Source organism: Dromaius novaehollandiae, chromosome 21 (assembly GCF_036370855.1).
Source record: "Dromaius novaehollandiae isolate bDroNov1 chromosome 21, bDroNov1.hap1, whole genome shotgun sequence".
NCBI classification, from domain to species: domain Eukaryota; kingdom Metazoa; phylum Chordata; class Aves; order Casuariiformes; family Dromaiidae; genus Dromaius; species Dromaius novaehollandiae.
In genome coordinates this window covers 4,875,009-4,894,345 of record NC_088118.1, presented here as the reverse complement: position 1 = coordinate 4,894,345, position 19,337 = coordinate 4,875,009, and the positions used below count along the sequence as shown (strand labels likewise).

Genomic DNA, 19,337 nt, shown 5'->3' with positions numbered 1-19,337 from the left:
TAAATCCTTCATCTTGGCCTCTGATTGCCAGCATCTGTCTTTCAGCTTCCTGTTCTGTTTGGTTATCTGAGGCTCAGACTGAATTCAAGAGAGTGGCTGAAGAAAACGTGACTTTGCCCTGCCACCACCGCCTGGGCCTCCTGGAGCAAGGAAGCTTGGATATCGAGTGGCTGCTGCACGTTTCTGAAACAGTACAAAAAGCGGTAGGTTCTCTTTAACCGCAGTTTGCATCTGCTGAGAAAATCCCCTTATTTCTATGTTGACATCAAGAACGGCCATTAATCTGAAGAGATTTCCATGTTCTCCTTTTAAGTTATACTGTGGGAATGACTAATGGTTAAAAAAACCTAACTGTTTTAAAGAGATGTGAAACATATATAAGTTATTTGATATGAATGCATTTTATGTTGGAGCAGGCATTGATATAACCGGGTTTGTTTTAAACCAGCATCATTAATCAGTCATCTCTGGATCAGCCTCAAAATAGCCCTTCAGGTTTTCAGAAATGACCTTGGGTTTTGTACATCCAGTTTTTGAAACCTCGGTTTCAGGAGAAAAAGAAGGGAGTTCAGTACTTTCAAAAATCAGGCCTGAGGTAACTTAAATTAGCTTGCCAAAACTAGAGGCCACTTTTGTATGTTATGGCATAAGCTGATGTCCATGCTGGGATTTTGACACAAGTATAAAGGCTCCAGTATAAACTTGTAGTGTAAATACCATTTAGGTATGAATCTCAGACATGGAATGCAGGTTTAATTTTCTGCTCTGCTACAGGCTTCCTGCATGACCCTGGGTAAGTCCGTTAGCCCTGCAAAAACCTTAGTCCACAGTTTCTGGAAATGCTTTGGTTTTTTGCTCCGTGTATTGAAAGTAACACTACAACTGGCTGATCAGTGACTGTCTCGGCTCATCAGGTAATCACTTACTCTGGAGGCCATGTTTATGATGACCTGAATGAGGAACAGAAAGGCCGTGTTTCCTTCACTTCCAATTTTCTTGCTGGAGATGCGTCCTTGCAGATCATATCCCTGCAGTCCAGTGATGCAGGAAAGTACATATGTAAAGTTAAAAATGCTGGGCAGTACGAATGGGCTCGCATCACCCTGAAGGTTGTAGGTAAGGTCATTTCGTTGTTCGTGGTGGGGATCACTAGACTCATTTCCTGGAGGCAGATTTATTTCACCAGGGTATAAATACACAAAGACATTTCATGATCAGATTTCACTGTCCAACTCCATGTCTGTCTTTGCGTTTTTGGGCAAAGGACAGGACAGTGGAAAAGCTTAAAGAACTGTTCTGGGGTCAGTATAATCACTTGTAAAATCACATAAACTGTTCTTTCCAAATTACATCTATGATTGCAGCACAACCGAGAATGATATCCTAGCTTAGCTGGTGAACACCCTGTCCAGATCTCTCACTGAGGATTCTGGGTTCATGTTGCAGGACTCCAAACTGGACCAAGTCAGCGGAGGTGACGTGTAAACTGCAGGGGTTAGCATTTCTCTTCCTTGATTTCAGTTTATTGATTGGCTTTTGGCACATATGCAGTCATCCCAGAGAAGAACTGTTGTGGCCTGCCACATGCTATGGGGAGAAGGAAGAAGAAATGGAGAAGAAGGGGGAGCGAAAAGATGTTGTCTGAATAGTACCTAAAGAAGGAATACAGTGATACAGCTGCACCTGGTGCAAGTATCCATGAGGGAAACTGCCCCAAACCACAGTGTGGCGCTTCTATGTCTGTGGGCCAGCCAGCCCTGCTTCTTAGACTATGAAACTGCTCAAAGTTGCAGTTAAAGTCCATTGGCAAGCATCCCCGATGTTCTTGGTGATGCTCTCTAGAGAAGACAGCTCTCAGAAGCTGCTTGATATGTGTCCTCTTGCCAAAGAAGGGGTTTGCCACTGGGAAAATACAGGTTGTGGCATTTGCATGACCGGTGTTCTGTTTCTTCCAGAGAAGCCTTCCAAGCCCAAATGCTGGCTAGAAGGGGAACTGCTGGAAGGAAAGGAACTTTCCTTGCAGTGTCATTCTGCATCTGGCACCGCACCCATCTCCTACCGATGGCAGCGCTTAAGTGAGGACGAAGAGAGAACTGAACATCTCCCCCCTACATCAAGAGTCAGTAAGTAAGGTCGTTTCCTCTTAGAAGAGAGTACCCTCAGGGAGGCCAAGTAACCGTAAACACTTGAGCTCTTCTCTAGCCCTGATGCTAGAAGTCATCTATCTGTCTTTCGAATGGGGAACACTTAGTGGCAGTGATAGCAATGGTATACCGGTGCTTCTCACTACAGCAGCTGGATGGTGTGGTCCCATAACAAAGGAGTGAAGGAGCGTAGTGTTCATTGTTTTACTGAACGTTGACAAATGATCTTTTGTGAGGCATCGTTTATTCTTCTTGAGCTGATTTGGCTTGGAAATTCAATCTCTGTTTCTGTGTCCAGGTTCTGTGCCCTATTCACCATTCTTTATAGCTTCCTAATTTAAAATTTTCTGATTAATTTTGCTCTTGTTATTCCTGTTTCAGACATATCTAATCCTGGGCAAGTCCTACTGAAGAATCTCACACAGATGACCACAGGTTTATACCAATGCATTGCCACCAACGAGGCTGGACAAGAAAGCTGTGTTGTTCAGGTGACAGTGCAGCGTGAGTATCAGTGCATAACTCGCATTCGCGCCACTGTATGAGCAGCATTGCTTCTCAGCTGTCCTATCTCTGCTGATAAATTCTCTGTGCCACACCTTTGCCCTTTCATACTTGAATCACACGAAGCAGTTCTTATTTATTGCCCTCATGGTTTGCACAGCATTCCTCAGGATAACCCAGAATGGTAAATACCTTCTTCAGGCTCACAAACATCTTGGTCTGTTAGAAATTTTGGTTTTGAGAATAACTAATAGAGCACTAAGAAAAAGCTACAGCTTTCAGTGGTACTTATGGCCGGAATGACTGCATGATAAATTCCTGTCAAGTATAAAATCTCAGTGGATAGTCCATCATTCCAATTCCAAATTAAGTATCTCTCCTACCTGAGATAGTAAACCAGCTAAAGGTAGCCTGAAAAGGCTGTCTTAGATGTGAAATAATGTGTAGAGTAAAAAGTTACTCTTGACAGAATTTGGTTCTAATCTGCATTTAATAAATTCTGGCCTGAACACCAGAGACTACAATGTTCTGCATGGTTAACCACATCAAGAGTGTGTATGTGTCTAGGTACCAGTGTCTTTGCATGCGAGGAAAAGGGTGAAGTTTAGCATGGGCACTGATAACAAATCCAAAGAATATAGTTGAGCCTGGTTTTAGGTGCAGCTCTCAAGTCAGATGAGCAGGAGGTCAAACTGCTGTGATAAAGGGCTGCTAATAGAGCGGTCTCTTCTGCGGAGGGTCCCACAGCTTTGGAATTTGCCCAGCCAGGATGGAAATAACTGGAATAGGGTCATGTAGCAAGTAAAGCCTGTTCCCCTCAGGCGTTGAAATAAAAGCATCCGGGCAGCTTTTATGCCATTTGAACTGAATTGGTTTAAACCTCACTCTGAATTGCTGCGCCTTCCGTAGGGACAAGCCTTAGGGAAGCAAAATCCAGCCAAACCCAACCTAAGGGCTTTTTTAGCAAAAGAAGGTTTTGTAGGGAAGCAACCAAGGGCTCATATGCATTAGAAAGCTTTGTCTCATTTATCTTGTTGTTCTGGATGAAAAATGCCCTGCATTCGCACAGTATGGTCTTCCTTTGCTCCTCTATCCCCCTCAAGTCACTTTTTTCCCCAGTTGAATAATTCATTTTGTAAGTGAATTGTAATCATTTCAGGGTGAGTTGAGGGGAAAAACGGTCTTCATGGGGAAACGTTCATACTTGAGACATACTCTTCTGCCTCTAGGATGCCGCCTGGTGCCTTGCTTCAGATGTGGACTGCCCTGTCTTTTTACCTCTGCACTTTCTGTGGCTTTGTGATCTTATGAGAGGATTCCTCCTTCTCACTTAAATTTTGGCACACAGCCAAAAGGCACAGCACTTGCGTCACACCCTTATAGAGCTGAATACTATTCTCAGCATTGGTGCCCACGCTCAGTTTTAGAAATACCTTAAGATAAACTGGTTCAACCTCTGCATGAAGGCATGCTTAAATAAGTAGATTAAAATGAAACATTCTGTTCTGATTTATACACAGTGGTATGAATTCTAATGTGGGCTCGAATCTGACTGTATGGACCATAGTGAGAGTTTACCTACTAACATACATGTTTGTTTTCTGGACAACAGAGGCACAGAATATCGGCATGATTGCTGGAGCAGTTTGCGGAGTGGTGGTGGGACTTTGCCTTCTTCTCCTGGTGGTGAGGCTGACGATAAGGAGGAAAGAAAAAAAGAGATATGAAGAGGAGGAGGCCCCAAATGAAATCAGGTAACGCCTTTTATTGAATCCACCACCTCCCACCTTCCCTTCTTTTAGTTTCACATAGACTCAGTGTGATGCAAATTAACACATCTTTTCACTACTGTTTTAAGTAACCTAGGTATAAGTGTCTGCAAAAGTTGTTCTAAAAAACTTGTAGTCTCCCTGAAATGTCATTGACAAATATCTTGACTGTGAGAGTTATCTTTGTGTAGACAAAAATAGATGAAATACCATTTTCCAAGGAAAATGTAGCATAAAACCCAATAAAATTATATTAAATGCAATTTAATATAAAATTTCCTCTTTCTCGCTTGCAATTTCAAAGGTTTGCCCAAGACTTAATTTGCTGCTTCTAAATTCCAATCTCCGTTGGGAATGCTATGAGGCAGGCAGGTTCTCAGTCTTTCTTGAGTCTTTTGAACAACTGTGCTTCTGGATTTAGCTCAGGGTTGAAAATCCCCTGAGCGTCTTGTGCAGTTGAGAAGCCTCGCCCTGAGCGTGTGTACCAAGAATGCTGACGCATGTTCTTTGAACTCATTCATTACATGTGTGCGAGGTCTGCCACTCGCTCCTCTAAGCAGAGATTGGTCTCTAGCCAGTTGAGCCTAAAGTTCCCAGGAAGGAAACTGCTGGAAAAAGATAATTCCAAGAAGGAGTTTTAGCTGCTCCTGCCCTCGAAGAAGCCTATGGCATTGTTGCATCCTCTCTTCTATTTGTAAAGGACCACGTGCCCTCATATGACATCCGTGTACCATTGAGCAAGAATCTCTGTAATCCATTCAGCAGCTGATCATCTCTCTGCCTGATGGTCAGGTTGCATACATAACCAGCAAGAAGCAGTTCCTTCCTCCCTGCCCTTTTTCTTGTTTTCGCTGCTTTCAAATCTTGGGTGCCAGTTTCCTTCCTTTTTTTTGTAGTCTCAGCTTCAGCCTCTTCTTGCATCAACTTTTCACCTGCAGTTGGTACCTCTCTCTCTTCCCCTCTCTGGGCCCAGTTCTTGCATTTCTTTCACTCCTCCCATTTTTACTAGAAGAACCGGTCTCAGCTAGCCCTGTATAGGTGATTTGTCGGTATGGGAAAGGATTACAGAGCAGACAGTTGTATCTGAACTCTTTGCACTCCCTCCACAGACCTCATAGCCCCATGGAAAGAGCCAGGCATGTGCAGCATGTATTTCTAAAGCCATTTGACCGATAGCCCTGCAGAGCCAGAGGGAGTTCAACCCACACAGTTACGTAGGACAGAATTCGGAAGACCCGGTGCCTTGCTCAACCTGCTGGGCAAACGTGCCCTGGGTGATCTGCAGCTTCAATGAGCAACTGCTCATTGCAGCAGCAGTTTAGTCTGGTAAAATGTATGAATGTTTCTGTTCTCATGGTGTTTGAAGCCTGTTATTTGTTTGATTGCAGAGAAGATGCAGAGGCACCCAAAGCCCATCTTGTCAAGCCCAGCTCCTCTTCCTCTGGTTCCAGGAGCTCGCGTTCAGGTTCCTCCTCAACCAGGTCGACAGCCAATAGTGCCTCTCGCAGCCAACGGACTTTGTCGACGGAAGCTACTCCTCACCTAACTCCTCCCCAATACAGCCAGAAGGAGACGGAGGGAAGGGAAACTGAGCCAAAGAAAGTTGACTACGCTAACCTGATGAAAATGGGAGCCACGCTGGTCATGGTGCCTGCCCAAAGCCGAGCATTCCAGACCGTGTGACTGCTTACCAGCCACTTGGAGACTGCTGCCGTCCAGAAACACTTCACGTACCACCAGCCACATAGGAATAGTTAGATTAGCTTGTTATCTTCCTAGTCAGCTTAATTTTAATCACTTCTGATTATCCACACCACAAGAAGCCCTCCCACTCAAATCTGTCGTACATCTTCCTGCACTGAGGTTCTGATACAGTTTTGTTTTTTTAAGATAAATTTGAGGGAAAAGGGAGCCTTCTTTTTAAATTAACTCTTTAGGAAATGGAACATGAAGCATTTTAAAACTACAGCTGAAAAATGTCAGCAAAGCGCTGTATAAATGAAATGAAACCAAACCTCAGGATTTTTTAAAAGGGATCAACAGAGGCAAAAAGGCGTACGATGTTGTGGTGAGGTTTACAGGGGAGGGGAAAGTCTTTTGTCTTTGTTTTGGTGAAGTTTCTAAAAGAACCATCATCTTCTCTGAAGTTTTTGAGGCAGCTTCTCTGCTGAGGATTGTCTGCTGAGCAGCCTCGAGGGGAACTGACAGCTGCCTCATGATTTCTGCATTCGGTCTCCTAATGAAATACTTTTGGAGGCTGTTAACCGAAGCAGAAAGGAAAGGTAACTCAGAAAGGTCCAGAGATGTGGCATTAAGGCATGTGTCTGAACTAACCTCTGTACTAAAGAAAGGACCCTTCATGTCAAGGGAACAGGTGCTTAACTGCCAGAATAAACTTAATAATGCACCGATAGATATGGCCAGGAGCCTGACTCTGCTCTTGTGGTCAGCACTGTAAATCAGCAGTAACTCCACTGGAGTTGTCTGTGTCAAATGAGCCTTAGTGAGTTGAGAATGAGATGCTGAATCCAAAATGAAGGCAGCACCTCAAAAAGTAAGGGCCACTAATCTGCCAAAAAGCCCTGGAGGAAGCATTTAGAAGATATTTTTCCTATTGCTGTGCTGTGAATTTGCCAATTTGGGGATGAGCCGTGCTGTAGAAGCCTTATGGAGAGCTCTTCCCAAGGCTGAATGAACAGCATCCTTAACCTGACCTTCAGGCATCCAGGTAAGAGTGGGCTGACAGAGCATATTGTGAGGAAAAAGGAAAATACACCGGGGCTGGGAAAACAAATGCAAAACTAATGGAAGAAAATGTCTGTGCGCGTTGTCCCATTTTACATCAAACGCTGGGCCTCGTTCTGTTGCTGAGGCTTAAACTTAAGCAGGATTCAAACGAGCAAGGATCATACAAATATTTTCTGTGATTAAATTAGCCAGAATAAACATTTATAAGGGATATAAAGCCTTATGCTTCAAGTTGCAAGCCAAACAAGAAATGGTGCGAGATAGGGCCAGGCTTCTGCAGGCAGCTGCTCCTGTAACTTTCTCTCGTTTACACTTTCCTCTGAAGGACTTGGCTCTGGCCACTGCTACACACAAGACACTGAGCTTGTAGGTCCTAAATTCCTGTACTCTTAAATTGACAATTTTCTATATGGGCCTGATTTTTTCATTTGAGGGAGGGGAGGTTTTCTTCAGTTTGTGGAAGGACTCCACAGGAGATGGATCAGCACAGAAGAACCACAAATCTGTATTTCTGTCACTCCGGGGATGATAATTAACATCCTTCTCTGACTGAGGCCCAGCATTCTGGGTTCTTTGCCTGAGATCTTAGAAAAACAAACTTGCTATAACTTCTCCAGGAGTACCAAAATCTGATCAAAACCAAGCCTTGGATTTTTACTTCCTCATGGGAAATAGTCTTGTAATGCAACTCACGCTGTATCTGAGAGCTTCACTTAATAGCAGTCACCGATTCTCCTCACATGCATTAACGTGTAACTTGATCTCTGTACCCAAGAGTCAACCTAACCACCCTTAGTAGGATAGAGTACCAATCTGTTGAATAAGGGAGGCAGTCTTGGATCACCAATTTAAACCAAGGAACCCTCTGATATTAGACATTTGATAAGCTTCTGTTTTCATGACAGCTCCTGGTATTGAACATGATGTCATTTTACCTAGGCACTTGCCCCGGATACTCCAAGGGCACGTTCCTGCCTCGGCCATGTCTTGGTACATGGTTGTGGCTGTTGCCATTTGGAAGATGCGGCTGTAAGTGTCTGGGATTCCTCTGCAGTTTGCTCTTTGGCTGGGCCCCGAAGGCCTAGGCCGTCCAAAGCCCTTGCAGGACGCTCCAGAGCTGGAAAAGTGCTCAACAAGAGCACGAGCAGGACTTCTTAAGCAGTTTGTGTTTTTTATGGTAGGTTACTGTTGAGGAGTGAACGCTACCTGCGTTCCCTCAGTGGATTATCTGAGGATATGTATTCTGTGCGTATATGAACAGGAGCAAATTTCTCAGTGAAGAACACAGGCTGGAGCAACCAGAGGCTTATTAGCAGAAAATAAGGGTAACAATTCGAACAGTTGAGCTGGCTAAGGTCTAGGTACAAAATACTTAGCTCGTTTCTGAGTCATAGGCCAGACTTGCCATTAGCTGAGTGAAGGATTCTCTGTCTACAGCCTAGAGGCCGCTTGCTGCCAGCTATGAGAATTGGACCAGCCAGCTCCTGGCAATCTCTTTCCTGGAGGCCTTTGGGAATAGGCTGCAGGACAGATGAGCCATGACAGCCCTCTCCTGGCTTCCACCTTCCCTGGAGCAGGGAAGTCGCTCCCTGTCATATGATGTACCTGTGTGATGCATGGGAGGAAAGGTTTATGGACCTTAGGGAAAAGAGGTTAGTCAGGAGCGATCAGTGGAGCCTGACCTGTCATCTTTCCTAGCCCCTGCAGGAAGCAGGCTATATGCATACAGCAGGCTATCCATGCATACACTGACAGCACTGTATATACAGCGTGTGTCAGGAAAGACACTGTGGCGCTCTCCTGCCATGGACGGAAAGCCTGAGCGTCACTCTGATTTAAAACTGCAAAGTCTGTAATGCTGTGGTGCTTTTCAGACCATGCATCAGTGATCTCACAGGCAAACACAAGTCAGTTCTGCACTTCAGTTGCTAAGAGGAAGCCAAAAAGGGAAAAAGTTCCTTACTCCAAGGAAATATGAGAAAGATCGTTTCAAAGGCATGAGTATTTTATTTTCAAAGGGACGTTTTCTGAGCTCCGGATAATAGCATCAGGAGTTTTACGAGGGAAGCAAATGAACCATAAGCCAAACTCTGTTTTGTAAAATAGTGTATTTAAAGCATTTACTGTCATATACCAATTATTATTAGAGTGTGATTACACGCATACAATCTTATGTAGCTTGCTTTTGTTTCTCAGCGGCTAAACTGAGCTTACATCTATCTCTCTTACCTGCTATAATTGGTGTACTTGTACTGTGTCTGAACACCTCGGAGGAAAGCAAATATTTATTACAGATTCCTTTGAATCAATGATTTCATAATTTTTGTTTGGTTGTTTTATAAATAAATGTGCTGCAGTGGAAGTGCTGCAGCTCAACTCAGTTTGTACTAATGCTTCATCTTCTGTGCTATAGTATGATACACGCTCTCGCGCTAAATTCAAGGTGTGGGGGCAAAAATATCATTTTTAAACTATTAAGGACTGTGTGTGTATTTACACTGTCTAAAAACTGCAGGCAAGCCACACCTTATCCTGGGGATTTTTTTTCAGTGTAAATTACAAGATGCCGTATGAAATGTGATGTAGAATCTTGTATTAAAGTAAATGGGGGTTTGACTTCCATGCAGCTATTTCACCTGAGATCTTTTGGCTGAGGGATGTAGATGCTTCAAGCTAATGTAGTAAATACTGCCAGTGCAGACACAGCACAGATAAAAATCTAACACTAACGCAGCTCTCCTCCTCCGTATGCAACCTTACTTCTGAACCACCCTGTGTATTTCAGTTTGTCTCCTAAACTGTGTGTGAGATGACAAACCTTTAAAATGTTAGAGCTGTGTACGGTTTAGATCTTGCCTACAGATAAATGTTTTGAACCAGCTAACAGGAATCTATAGTCACAGAGATGTAGGTGGAATTTAAATTAAATATGATCGTGGTTGATTTCTGTTGCAATGGTTCAGCCTTCTTTCCCTAGGGTGCTTCATGCAGACGTCTCCTAACATCAGCAATCTTCTTCTCTGTAGAAAGCGGTGAGTAAAAGTTGCAGCACAGCAGTTAAAGCACAATGACAACCCAGTTGTCTGATAGGCGTGTCCTTCTATCTCCCTGATTCACGAGGAAGGGCTGTTACTGCCTCCCTCCCCAGTCGATGACACCCAAACTTCTGAGTAGGTAATACTCATCTCAAGTGGAGTCGTGCAATTGCATACTTTTGTACAGTACCAGGAATCTTGGGTTATTTTTAACCTGGATCAGCTCATACTGACACACTGAAGGGGGACAGCACAATGGGAAAGATGATGATCTTGGAAAGGACAGCACTGCCTTAGAAATGCATGATTTTCAGACTTCAACTGGGGTGTGCAGATGTTGCTGTTGTATAGATAACAAATGCCATTATCATGAAAATGAAGCATGCCTTTAACAGTCTCTGCTCTCTTCCTAATTCTGTTGCAACAGTTAAAAGGAGAAGCAGTCTTTGATCTAAGGTACTAAGCTGGCTTCAGAAAACAATGTTGGAATTCATCATTAAAAAAACAAAACAAAAACAAAAAAAGAGAACATTTGTCATTACCCAGCCTACTGGGCCTTAATTTGTCTGACTTGCAGACAATGGGCTACCTTTGTCAAGTACAGTAACAGCCTTTAATTTCTATTGTAATGAGTTGCTTGCCTGACTGCCCTCCTCCCTGTACTATCTTTCTTTAGGTTGCCTTCACCTGCCATCAGTCAGCTGTGAAAAGTGTGGCTGCACATCTGAGTTCCACTCTGTTAATTTCAAGGTGCTAGTGGTGCTATTCTTAGGTCCTACTGAAATTCTGCTTGTTATTTAAAAAAATTTAAAAAACGTGGAGACAACCCCTTGCTAACGGGACAGTCCTCGTGAGACTTGATGCATGAGGTATTCGGCGCAAGAGTTAACATTGTACGGCTGAGAAGGATCTGCCGGGTAGCACAGAAAGGAATTCAGAGCTCCAGGAGCTGTACTCTGGACAGGGTGGAGTGTGCTTTGCATGCCATACTTGGTCAGCAAAGGGGCTGTGGTTCATATTGCCCCCCATAGCCCTGTGTATAAAGGCAAAGGAGGGTGGCAGCTCCTCTCCCTTCATTGTCCTGCTGCACCTCCTGTCTCTCTAGTCTTGTGTCCCCAAGTTTCAACCCCAAGCTATGCCTGGTGTGGTTACCCAGAGGTCCCAATTCAGGTTCCAGCATTGTCCATGGCAGAGCAGAGAAAATGTACGAGCCACAAACTATCGTTTGACGTGAGTGACCTGCTGTGGGTCAGCATTACCCAGAGCATCAGCCGCATGCAGGCTCCTATCTGGTGCTATGTGGCAAGAAGAATCTGCATGTTAGTGGCCTGATAGCAAGTTACCAACCGTCAGCTGATCCAAGGTAACTGCGTCATACTCCTGGTAGAGGTAACTCAAAATTGCTGTGAAAAGGTAAGTTCACGTATGTGTGTCTCAGGATATAGGCATGCACACAGGAAGTCATCACAAAGAGCCATTTGACTGGGATAAGGTTTAAAGATTTGTGAGCTCCCTGCAAGCACTGGACTTTAAGCCACTAAGAGGAATGTTTTTGTCTGGGCCAGCTCAGTGTACAGCACCAGAAATGCTTTTCCACGTTGTTCCAGTTTTATACTGTAGAAGTTTGTTTGCACTTTTTTCCTGCTGCACAATTTCACTGTCTAGCGAGGATATAGCTTTTGTTTAGCCCTTCTTCTCGTGAACTCCCTCTGACATTTTCATGTGGCCTTTTATGTCATGTAAACATCTGATGCAACTCACAGCACTGCTGATGGGACCTGGCCTTAGGTGGTTTATGACCTCTGATCAGCTTTCAGCATAAAGCTCTGAGACCAGCGGAAAGTTTGTGGCCGTCCGTCCACTCGCTGGATCCCAAAGGAAGCTAAAGGATCCCCAAGGAAGGGCAACAGTTTTCTGCTGATGTTCTGGGCCTCTATTTCCTTTCTACTGAAGTAAGTCCTACTGAGAGCACGCACCGAGAGAAGTGAGTAGCGCGGACATATGATGAGGTATCGCATTACCCCTCTGCTCACTTTGGGGTGTTACACAACCAAGCATGAATAGCACCGGTTATGGGCGAGGGAAATCCACAAAGGATTTATGCAGGATCAGAAAGTTGGATCCTAGAGAGGCTGGATTCTCCTTGGTGGAAAAAATAGTGGGTCACCCTGAAACAACTTACACAAGGTGGTTTCCTCTGAGTGAGCAAGAATTAGGGTTCGGTGAGAAAGCAGAGAACCTCACCTTTAACTTTATGAAACAAAAAATGGAAGATTAGGCTTGCAACACACTGCCAGGAAGGATTATCATACTGAGCAATATCGAGTGGGGCAAGTACTTTAGCAAGTCTTTAAAAGCATTAGGTAATGAGGTACGAGTAAGAACAACACATGCGTAAAAAATAGCATAAAAAATAAAAATGCCATCATTTTTCTTAGGGCAGAAAGTGATCGCTGGCAGTCTGTCACAGGGTAGGCCCTTTTCACTTTTGGCCCGTGCTGCCAGCTCCTGCTGGCTGCTGTTTCCTCTCAGAAAGCTGAATACTCTCTTTCTGGACTGGATTTCATCACTGCAAAGATGTAACACAGTACATGCGGCTTTGATTTGTCTGCCGTTAATTTTGCTGAAGGGCCGAGTCTGTTAAGCGTGTGCCCCGGGGCACCCCTCCCGCAGCGCCCGGGCCGGGCCAGAGCCCGCACTCTGCTCCCCCCTCCCCGCACCGCGTCCTCCATCTTGTCTTCCTCCCGCTTCCCCCCTTCCCTCTGCCCCCGACCCTCTATGCAAATGACCCTTACAGCGTCGCGATCTGATTGGTCAGTGCCATCCCAGCGCGCCTTTCCGCGCCTTCCCCCGCGCGCTGAAATATGCAAACGAATCTCCAAGTGCCGTGTCGCGATTGGCTGCGATTCACGCTCGCGCGCGCTTTTTCCTCCCTTCGCCTACTCCTTCAGTCTCCGCTAACCAGCAACGTCACCTTCATGCAAATACAGCCGCCGCGAAGGGGTTCTCATTGGCTCCCGCGTACCCGAAGCTCCGCCCCGTACCTTGAGGGAGGGGGGGATGAGCAAAGAGAAGCGGTAGATGGGGGGGAAGAGAGGGGAAAACGCATGAAGGTTCGAGAATGCCGGCCGGCAGGCGGGCACGCCCCCTTCCTGTGTGCGTCACGAAGGGCGCGGGTTCCGGCGGACGGCCATTGGCGGGAAGGGGTGTAGAAAGCGCGAGCGGATTGGCTAGAGCGGCGAGCAGAGGCGGGCGCTTCTGGAAGGTTCTGAGGGGGTATATAAAGGCGCCGGGGCGGGAGGCGAGCGCTCTCATTCAGCAGCAACCTCTGCGGAGCGTCTGCTTTTGTGCGTGCCTGGGCCTGTCCGCGCCGCTCAGGTAACGGGGCCTGCTGTGGCGGGGGGAGGCGGTTGCCTAGCGGACGCGGGAGGGGGCGGGCTTGAAGCTGGGGTTGGTGTCGCCGGCAGCCCGGGATGCCCTTGCCCACGGGAGGTGCTGCCGCGCTGCGAGGGGGGTGGGGGGGGCGCGAGGTGGGGAGGGACCGCCATTTTGTTAGAGCAACGATCATTTTCCTTGGCTCGCTGCAGGGTACCAGGGGCTTTACTGAGCCTTGTTTTTCCTCCGCTTTGGGCTGTAATGGCTGTGGGGTTTTTTTTCTTTCTTTTCTCATTTTCTGGCGCGCCCTAACGGCAGTTTAGAAAAAGGAAGTGTTGGGGAAGGTTGGGGCTCATATCGCCTCCCTCCGGGGAAGCCGGGGGGAGGGGAAGGGCAAGTGGGGTAATGGTGGTGGGGCAGCCGGGGCATGCTGGGGGCTGTAGTCCGGAGGCGGGGGGGGGGGGGCGGCTTGTCGGGCCACCACGTGGTGGGGGGGAGGCCCAGTGCTCAGGGAGGGGGGGGGGCAGTCGGCGCCTCCCAGCTTGGTGCTGGGTGGGCTGGTGCCGCAGCCGCACTGGGGCTGTGCCAGGCCACATGGCCCGAGAAGCTCAGCCCATGCGAGGTGGAGACTACGCTTCCCAGCATGCAAGATGTCTGTCCTGCACCACGTGATTTGAGCGGGGAGTTGCATGATGGGATATGGAGTCTGGGGCCACGTGCTCTGGCACGTGCTTGGCCTTTCCATTTACATGGGCCAACACAAAGTACTTGGACTCCTAGATGTATTGTCCATGTATTGTAAAGAGCAGTTCTTGATAAAAACGTGGACTAGCAGAGCATTTGGCCTTTAGCTTTTCTATGAGATGTATTTAGCATAGGAGATTTTAACTCCTGATAAGCTATTTGCTGTGTAACTGGCAGGCTTAACAAATGACCTTACTCTTCAATTATCACTTTCCAGACAAAATGTCGAAGGGACCAGCTGTTGGAATTGATCTTGGCACCACCTATTCCTGTGTTGGTGTATTCCAACATGGGAAGGTGGAAATCATTGCCAACGACCAGGGTAACCGGACCACGCCAAGCTACGTTGCCTTCACAGACACAGAGAGGTTGATTGGTGATGCTGCAAAGAACCAAGTTGCAATGAATCCAACCAACACAGTCTTTGGTGAGAAGGCTTGTGTTAACTGTTTATAAGAACTTATAGCAGGTGGCAGGGTCCAATTTCCTGCTGGGAACTTAAGTAGCTAATTAATTTAAGTAGCATGACAAGTGACTACTAAGTTCTTCTTTAAGTGTTAGGGAAAGTGCATGCCATACAGTTAAAAGCTTGCTTTGGTGTCACTGAATCAGTGCTTGTGGCAGTTCTAGTATTAAGTAGCCTTGATGGAATGTTAGTCTTAACTTCTACATGGCATTAGATTTTTGTTGCTGCACTGATAGCAGTTAGCTGTGGGTTGCAGCTAGGCCTGTGAGTTTAGTGATACGGGTTTGTATACTTCAAAGTTGCTGCTTGCTTATCAGTGCCTAAAATGAAATCTTGGCATTAGTAATTTTGAGTTAATGACTGTATTTAGAGTTCTTCATAGCTTTTTAGGGAGAATGTCTGATGCTTTTGTGCTGTGATTGAAGATGCTTATTGTAGTCCACTATTTTTCCAGATGCAAAACGGTTGATTGGACGTAGATTTGATGATTCTGTTGTCCAGTCTGATATGAAACACTGGCCTTTCACCGTGGTGAATGATGCTGGCAGACCGAAGGTCCAGGTGGAGTACAAAGGAGAGACCAAGAGCTTCTACCCAGAAGAAATTTCATCAATGGTTTTAACCAAGATGAAGGAAATTGCAGAAGCCTATCTTGGGAAGGTGAGGTGTAGGTCTTTTCAGGGAAATGGAACAACTTGATATGCGTGAGCGCTCAACATGTACAACTCATTGTTCTGTTTGCTTTCTTCTAGACTGTTACAAATGCTGTTGTCACTGTCCCAGCCTATTTCAATGACTCCCAGCGCCAGGCTACAAAGGATGCTGGAACCATTGCAGGGCTCAACGTACTTCGAATTATCAATGAGCCGACTGCTGCTGCTATTGCCTATGGTCTGGACAAGAAGGTAGGCTGTGGAGTCTCTGACTAATAAACCTACTAAGCCAGCGATAGGAAATCAGAGTTGTGTTATTAATATGTGGCTTCTCTTGCAGGTTGGTGCTGAAAGGAACGTTCTCATCTTTGACCTTGGCGGTGGCACCTTTGATGTGTCAATTCTGACTATTGAAGATGGCATCTTTGAGGTGAAATCCACTGCAGGTGATACTCACTTGGGTGGAGAAGATTTTGATAACCGCATGGTCAACCACTTCATCGCAGAATTCAAGCGCAAGCACAAGAAAGATATTAGTGAGAACAAGAGAGCAGTTCGTCGCCTCCGCACTGCATGTGAACGTGCAAAGCGTACCCTCTCTTCTAGCACTCAGGCCAGTATTGAAATTGATTCTCTCTATGAGGGTATTGACTTCTACACATCCATTACCAGAGCTCGCTTTGAAGAGCTGAATGCTGACCTGTTCCGTGGCACCCTGGATCCTGTGGAAAAGGCCCTGCGGGATGCCAAATTAGACAAATCACAGATCCATGACATCGTGTTGGTTGGTGGGTCAACTCGTATCCCAAAGATTCAGAAGCTGCTGCAGGATTTCTTCAATGGCAAAGAGTTGAACAAGAGCATCAATCCTGATGAAGCAGTGGCTTATGGTGCAGGTACTAATAATTGTTTAATTTGCATACCTCTTCCACTTTTTGCATGTTAACAGCTGAAATGGGTGGGTGGGGTTACTGGCAAACTGACAGCTGAGCTATGTCTCAGCAGCATTAGTGCAGGCCCTAAGTCTTGCACCTGAATCAGTAAGCTTATCTTTACTTGCAATGATGAATCAGATTCCAAAGCCATTCGTAGTTTCCACCAGAAGTCTACTAATGATGGCCAAAATCTTCCTTGGATGTCTGAGCGAGCTATTAGGGTAGCTGCGGTGTAATGAGTATCTGTTGCAGGGTTCTTACTTTGTTCTTTTCTCTCCCCCCCCCCCCCCCCCCCCCCAAGCTGTTCAGGCTGCTATTCTGTCTGGTGACAAGTCTGAGAATGTACAGGATCTGCTGCTGTTGGATGTGACTCCTCTGTCTCTTGGTATTGAGACTGCTGGAGGTGTCATGACAGTCCTGATCAAACGAAATACTACCATCCCCACCAAGCAGACTCAGACATTCACTACCTACTCGGACAACCAGCCTGGTGTGCTTATCCAGGTAGGCAAGCAACACTGAAGTGCCCTGATGATGGGCTTGCTCCAGTAGTCTTTAGGCACCGAACAGTTGTAAGCGTCGGGCGGGTAACCTTCTTGCAGTTCATAAGAGATGGCAGTTAATGCCTGGTTGCAATGATGAAAGTGATTCCAAAGCCATTCGTAGTTTCCACCAGAAGTCGAAAGACTTGTGTTGGTCCAAGTACCTTCCTTGGATGTCTGAGCGACCGTGTGACTTCAGGGTAGACTCTGTTAAAATTTAATTTCTGAGTGGTCAAACTTAATCTTTGTTCTGGTTTGTTTTCTGCTAGGTGTACGAAGGGGAACGAGCTATGACTAAGGATAACAACTTGCTGGGCAAGTTTGAGCTTACCGGTATTCCCCCTGCTCCCAGAGGTGTACCTCAGATTGAAGTAACCTTTGATATTGATGCCAATGGCATCCTGAATGTGTCCGCTGTGGATAAGAGCACTGGCAAGGAGAACAAGATCACAATAACAAATGACAAGGGTAAGCATTGCATGTTTTTGAGGGTGGGAGACCACCCAGCTGCTTTTGGCTTATAAAACGCTCTTTTTAGCTTTATCAAAACTTGCTGTAATAATCACTTTTATAATTACAGCTATGAACCTTGTTTTTTTAGTACAGTTAGCTTAAGTTTCTCAGGAGGCCCAAGCAGCCATTTGACATATGGGCACCTGAAATTTTGGGGGCCTTCATACTGTTTATGTGCCCAAGTTACTAGGCTAAGCATGGAACTTGCCTAATAGAATGTGTGCAGGAGTCTTTAGTAGTTGGTTAAAAATGCCCGACTCAAAGCATAATCTGAAATGTTGTACTCCCCAGGCCGCCTGAGCAAGGAAGACATTGAGCGCATGGTTCAGGAAGCAGAGAAGTACAAAGCAGAAGATGAGAAGCAGCGGGATAAGGTGTCTTCAAAGAACTCCCTGGAGTCTTACGCATTCAACATGAAGGCTACTGTCGAAGATGAGAAGCTCCAGGGCAAGATCTCTGATGAGGACAAACAGAAAATCCTGGATAAATGCAATGAAATCATCAACTGGCTGGACAAGAATCAGGTATGTTTGTGTTCTGTTTGGACAGTGTTTACTTGTAGCCTGTTTGAGCTACAAAGAAAGCTCAGAGTATGGAGAACTGGTTGCAGTGATGAAAGTGATTCCAAAGCCATTCGTAGTTTCCACCAGAAGTCGAAAGACTTGTGTTGGCTTAAGTACCTTCCTTGGATGTCTGAGCGACCACAGACCCTGCAAGCGTACAACTTTCTCTTCCTCCCAGTTCAGGCTGGTTAGCTTGCAAGATCACCTTCTGTGGTGATCATGTTGCTTCAGGAGTAGTTTAAGCTCCAAAACCTGTTTAAGGGAGTCTTGAAAGGGTTTGTTCTGCTGGAACCAAACCAAGCCAGAGTGAAAATTTCTCTTAACCTGGCCCACCCCACACCTCACTTTCTGGTTCAAAATGGTGAAGCAAGTACAGTGCCAGTTGACTTTCGGGCTGTGCACATGTTCAGTATAGCAGGTACTGAGCTCTTGATCTTTTCCAGACGGCTGAGAAGGAGGAGTTTGAGCACCAGCAGAAGGAACTGGAGAAGGTGTGCAACCCCATCATCACAAAGCTGTACCAGAGTGCAGGAGGGATGCCAGGTGGGATGCCCGGTGGATTCCCTGGTGGCGGAGCACCTCCATCTGGGGGAGCTTCTTCCGGACCAACCATCGAGGAGGTGGATTAAAGACACTGGGAAATGCATTCCACTAGCAGTTAGTATTGGAGGACCCCCAACTGGGGGCTAGATTGAAGGACCCAAACCTGTAGGCACATCTGGGTATATTGCCAGATTAAAACTCCATAACTGAGCTGCTGTAAAAAATTTCTGGGCATTTTAAATACTTGAACATGTGCACAGGAGGGGAGATGAATACCATTGCACTTTACAGTACTGTAAACAAGTGGAAATGCAATTCATGTCCTAAGGAATAAAAACTATTTAATGGGCATCACAATGCATCTTTGTTCCATTTTTGGGGGGGGCTGTGGGTGTATATTAAACCAGTGGGGGAAAACTCAATAGTACAAGAGAAGGTTATACTTAACTGCTGGAAATAAAATAGCTGAGTAATTGTTTACCCAGAAGAGTTTGTTAGAGACAAAAGTTTTAGCAACCTCTAGTGTCTTAAAAATTCTTTAAAATTCAGTTCATTAGATTCCAGCTTGGAAAGGCTGAAAAGAACCAGACTCAAATTTTAAGACAGGCTGCTCTGACTGCATATAAAACAGCTTGGAGGTGGCGTAGGCTGAACTTCGTCTTGTTTAAGACAACACAAATATTGGGGGATTGAGTTGGCTGCTCCTCAGAGTGTTGAAGCAGTTCCTCCACTCCCTGCTGCAGCTGCCAGAGAGCCAGAGCCAGGCTGCATCTAGCTAAAAGGTGTCACAGCTTTCTAGCTGG

The 19,337-nt window shown here is 45.9% G+C and overlaps 2 protein-coding genes and 3 non-coding genes across 7 annotated transcripts in view; all 5 read left to right on the top strand.

Moving 5' to 3' along the window:
- CLMP (CXADR like membrane protein) overlaps window positions 1-13,578 on the top strand; it is a 51,834-nt gene extending 38,256 nt beyond the window's left edge. For all 3 annotated transcript variants that reach the window (XM_026099252.2, XM_064524289.1, XM_064524290.1), the window contains exons 2-7: window positions 46-203; window positions 915-1,116; window positions 1,956-2,123; window positions 2,526-2,648; window positions 4,261-4,402; window positions 5,806-13,578. In XM_026099252.2, the coding sequence (XP_025955037.2) occupies window positions 46-203; window positions 915-1,116; window positions 1,956-2,123; window positions 2,526-2,648; window positions 4,261-4,402; window positions 5,806-6,100 (1,088 nt within the window). In that variant the 3' untranslated portion in view covers window positions 6,101-13,578. The remainder of the gene's footprint in view (window positions 1-45; window positions 204-914; window positions 1,117-1,955; window positions 2,124-2,525; window positions 2,649-4,260; window positions 4,403-5,805) is intronic.
- HSPA8 (heat shock protein family A (Hsp70) member 8) lies at window positions 13,443-18,885 on the top strand. Its single transcript, XM_026099218.2, has 9 exons — window positions 13,443-13,578; window positions 14,537-14,746; window positions 15,240-15,445; window positions 15,538-15,690; window positions 15,779-16,334; window positions 16,675-16,877; window positions 17,185-17,383; window positions 17,720-17,952; window positions 18,435-18,885. The coding sequence occupies exons 2-9, from the start codon at window positions 14,542-14,544 to the stop codon at window positions 18,618-18,620; spliced, it is 1,941 nt and encodes a 646-aa protein (XP_025955003.1). The 5' UTR covers window positions 13,443-13,578; window positions 14,537-14,541; the 3' UTR covers window positions 18,621-18,885.
- Window positions 16,495-16,585, top strand: LOC112982696 (small nucleolar RNA SNORD14). Its single transcript, XR_003259037.1, has one exon. It is a non-coding gene; the product is annotated as a small nucleolar RNA SNORD14 (small nucleolar RNA).
- On the top strand, window positions 17,004-17,100 carry LOC112982695 (small nucleolar RNA SNORD14). Its single transcript, XR_003259036.2, has one exon. It is a non-coding gene; the product is annotated as a small nucleolar RNA SNORD14 (small nucleolar RNA).
- Window positions 18,033-18,129, top strand: LOC112982694 (small nucleolar RNA SNORD14). Its single transcript, XR_003259035.1, has one exon. It is a non-coding gene; the product is annotated as a small nucleolar RNA SNORD14 (small nucleolar RNA).
- Window positions 18,886-19,337: the final 452 nt, after the last annotated feature.

What these genes read in the sequence shown, in the direction of transcription:
- HSPA8 (XM_026099218.2), top strand. Translation starts at nt 14,542, where the DNA reads ATGTCGAAGGGACCAGCTGTTGGAATTGATCTTGGCACCACCTATTCC. An exon ending in TCCAACCAACACAGTCTTTG is followed by an intron (nt 14,747 to 15,239) that starts GTGAGAAGGCTT and finishes CTATTTTTCCAG; the next exon opens with ATGCAAAACGGTTGATTGGA. An exon ending in CACAATAACAAATGACAAGG is followed by an intron (nt 17,384 to 17,719) that starts GTAAGCATTGCA and finishes TGTACTCCCCAG; the next exon opens with GCCGCCTGAGCAAGGAAGAC.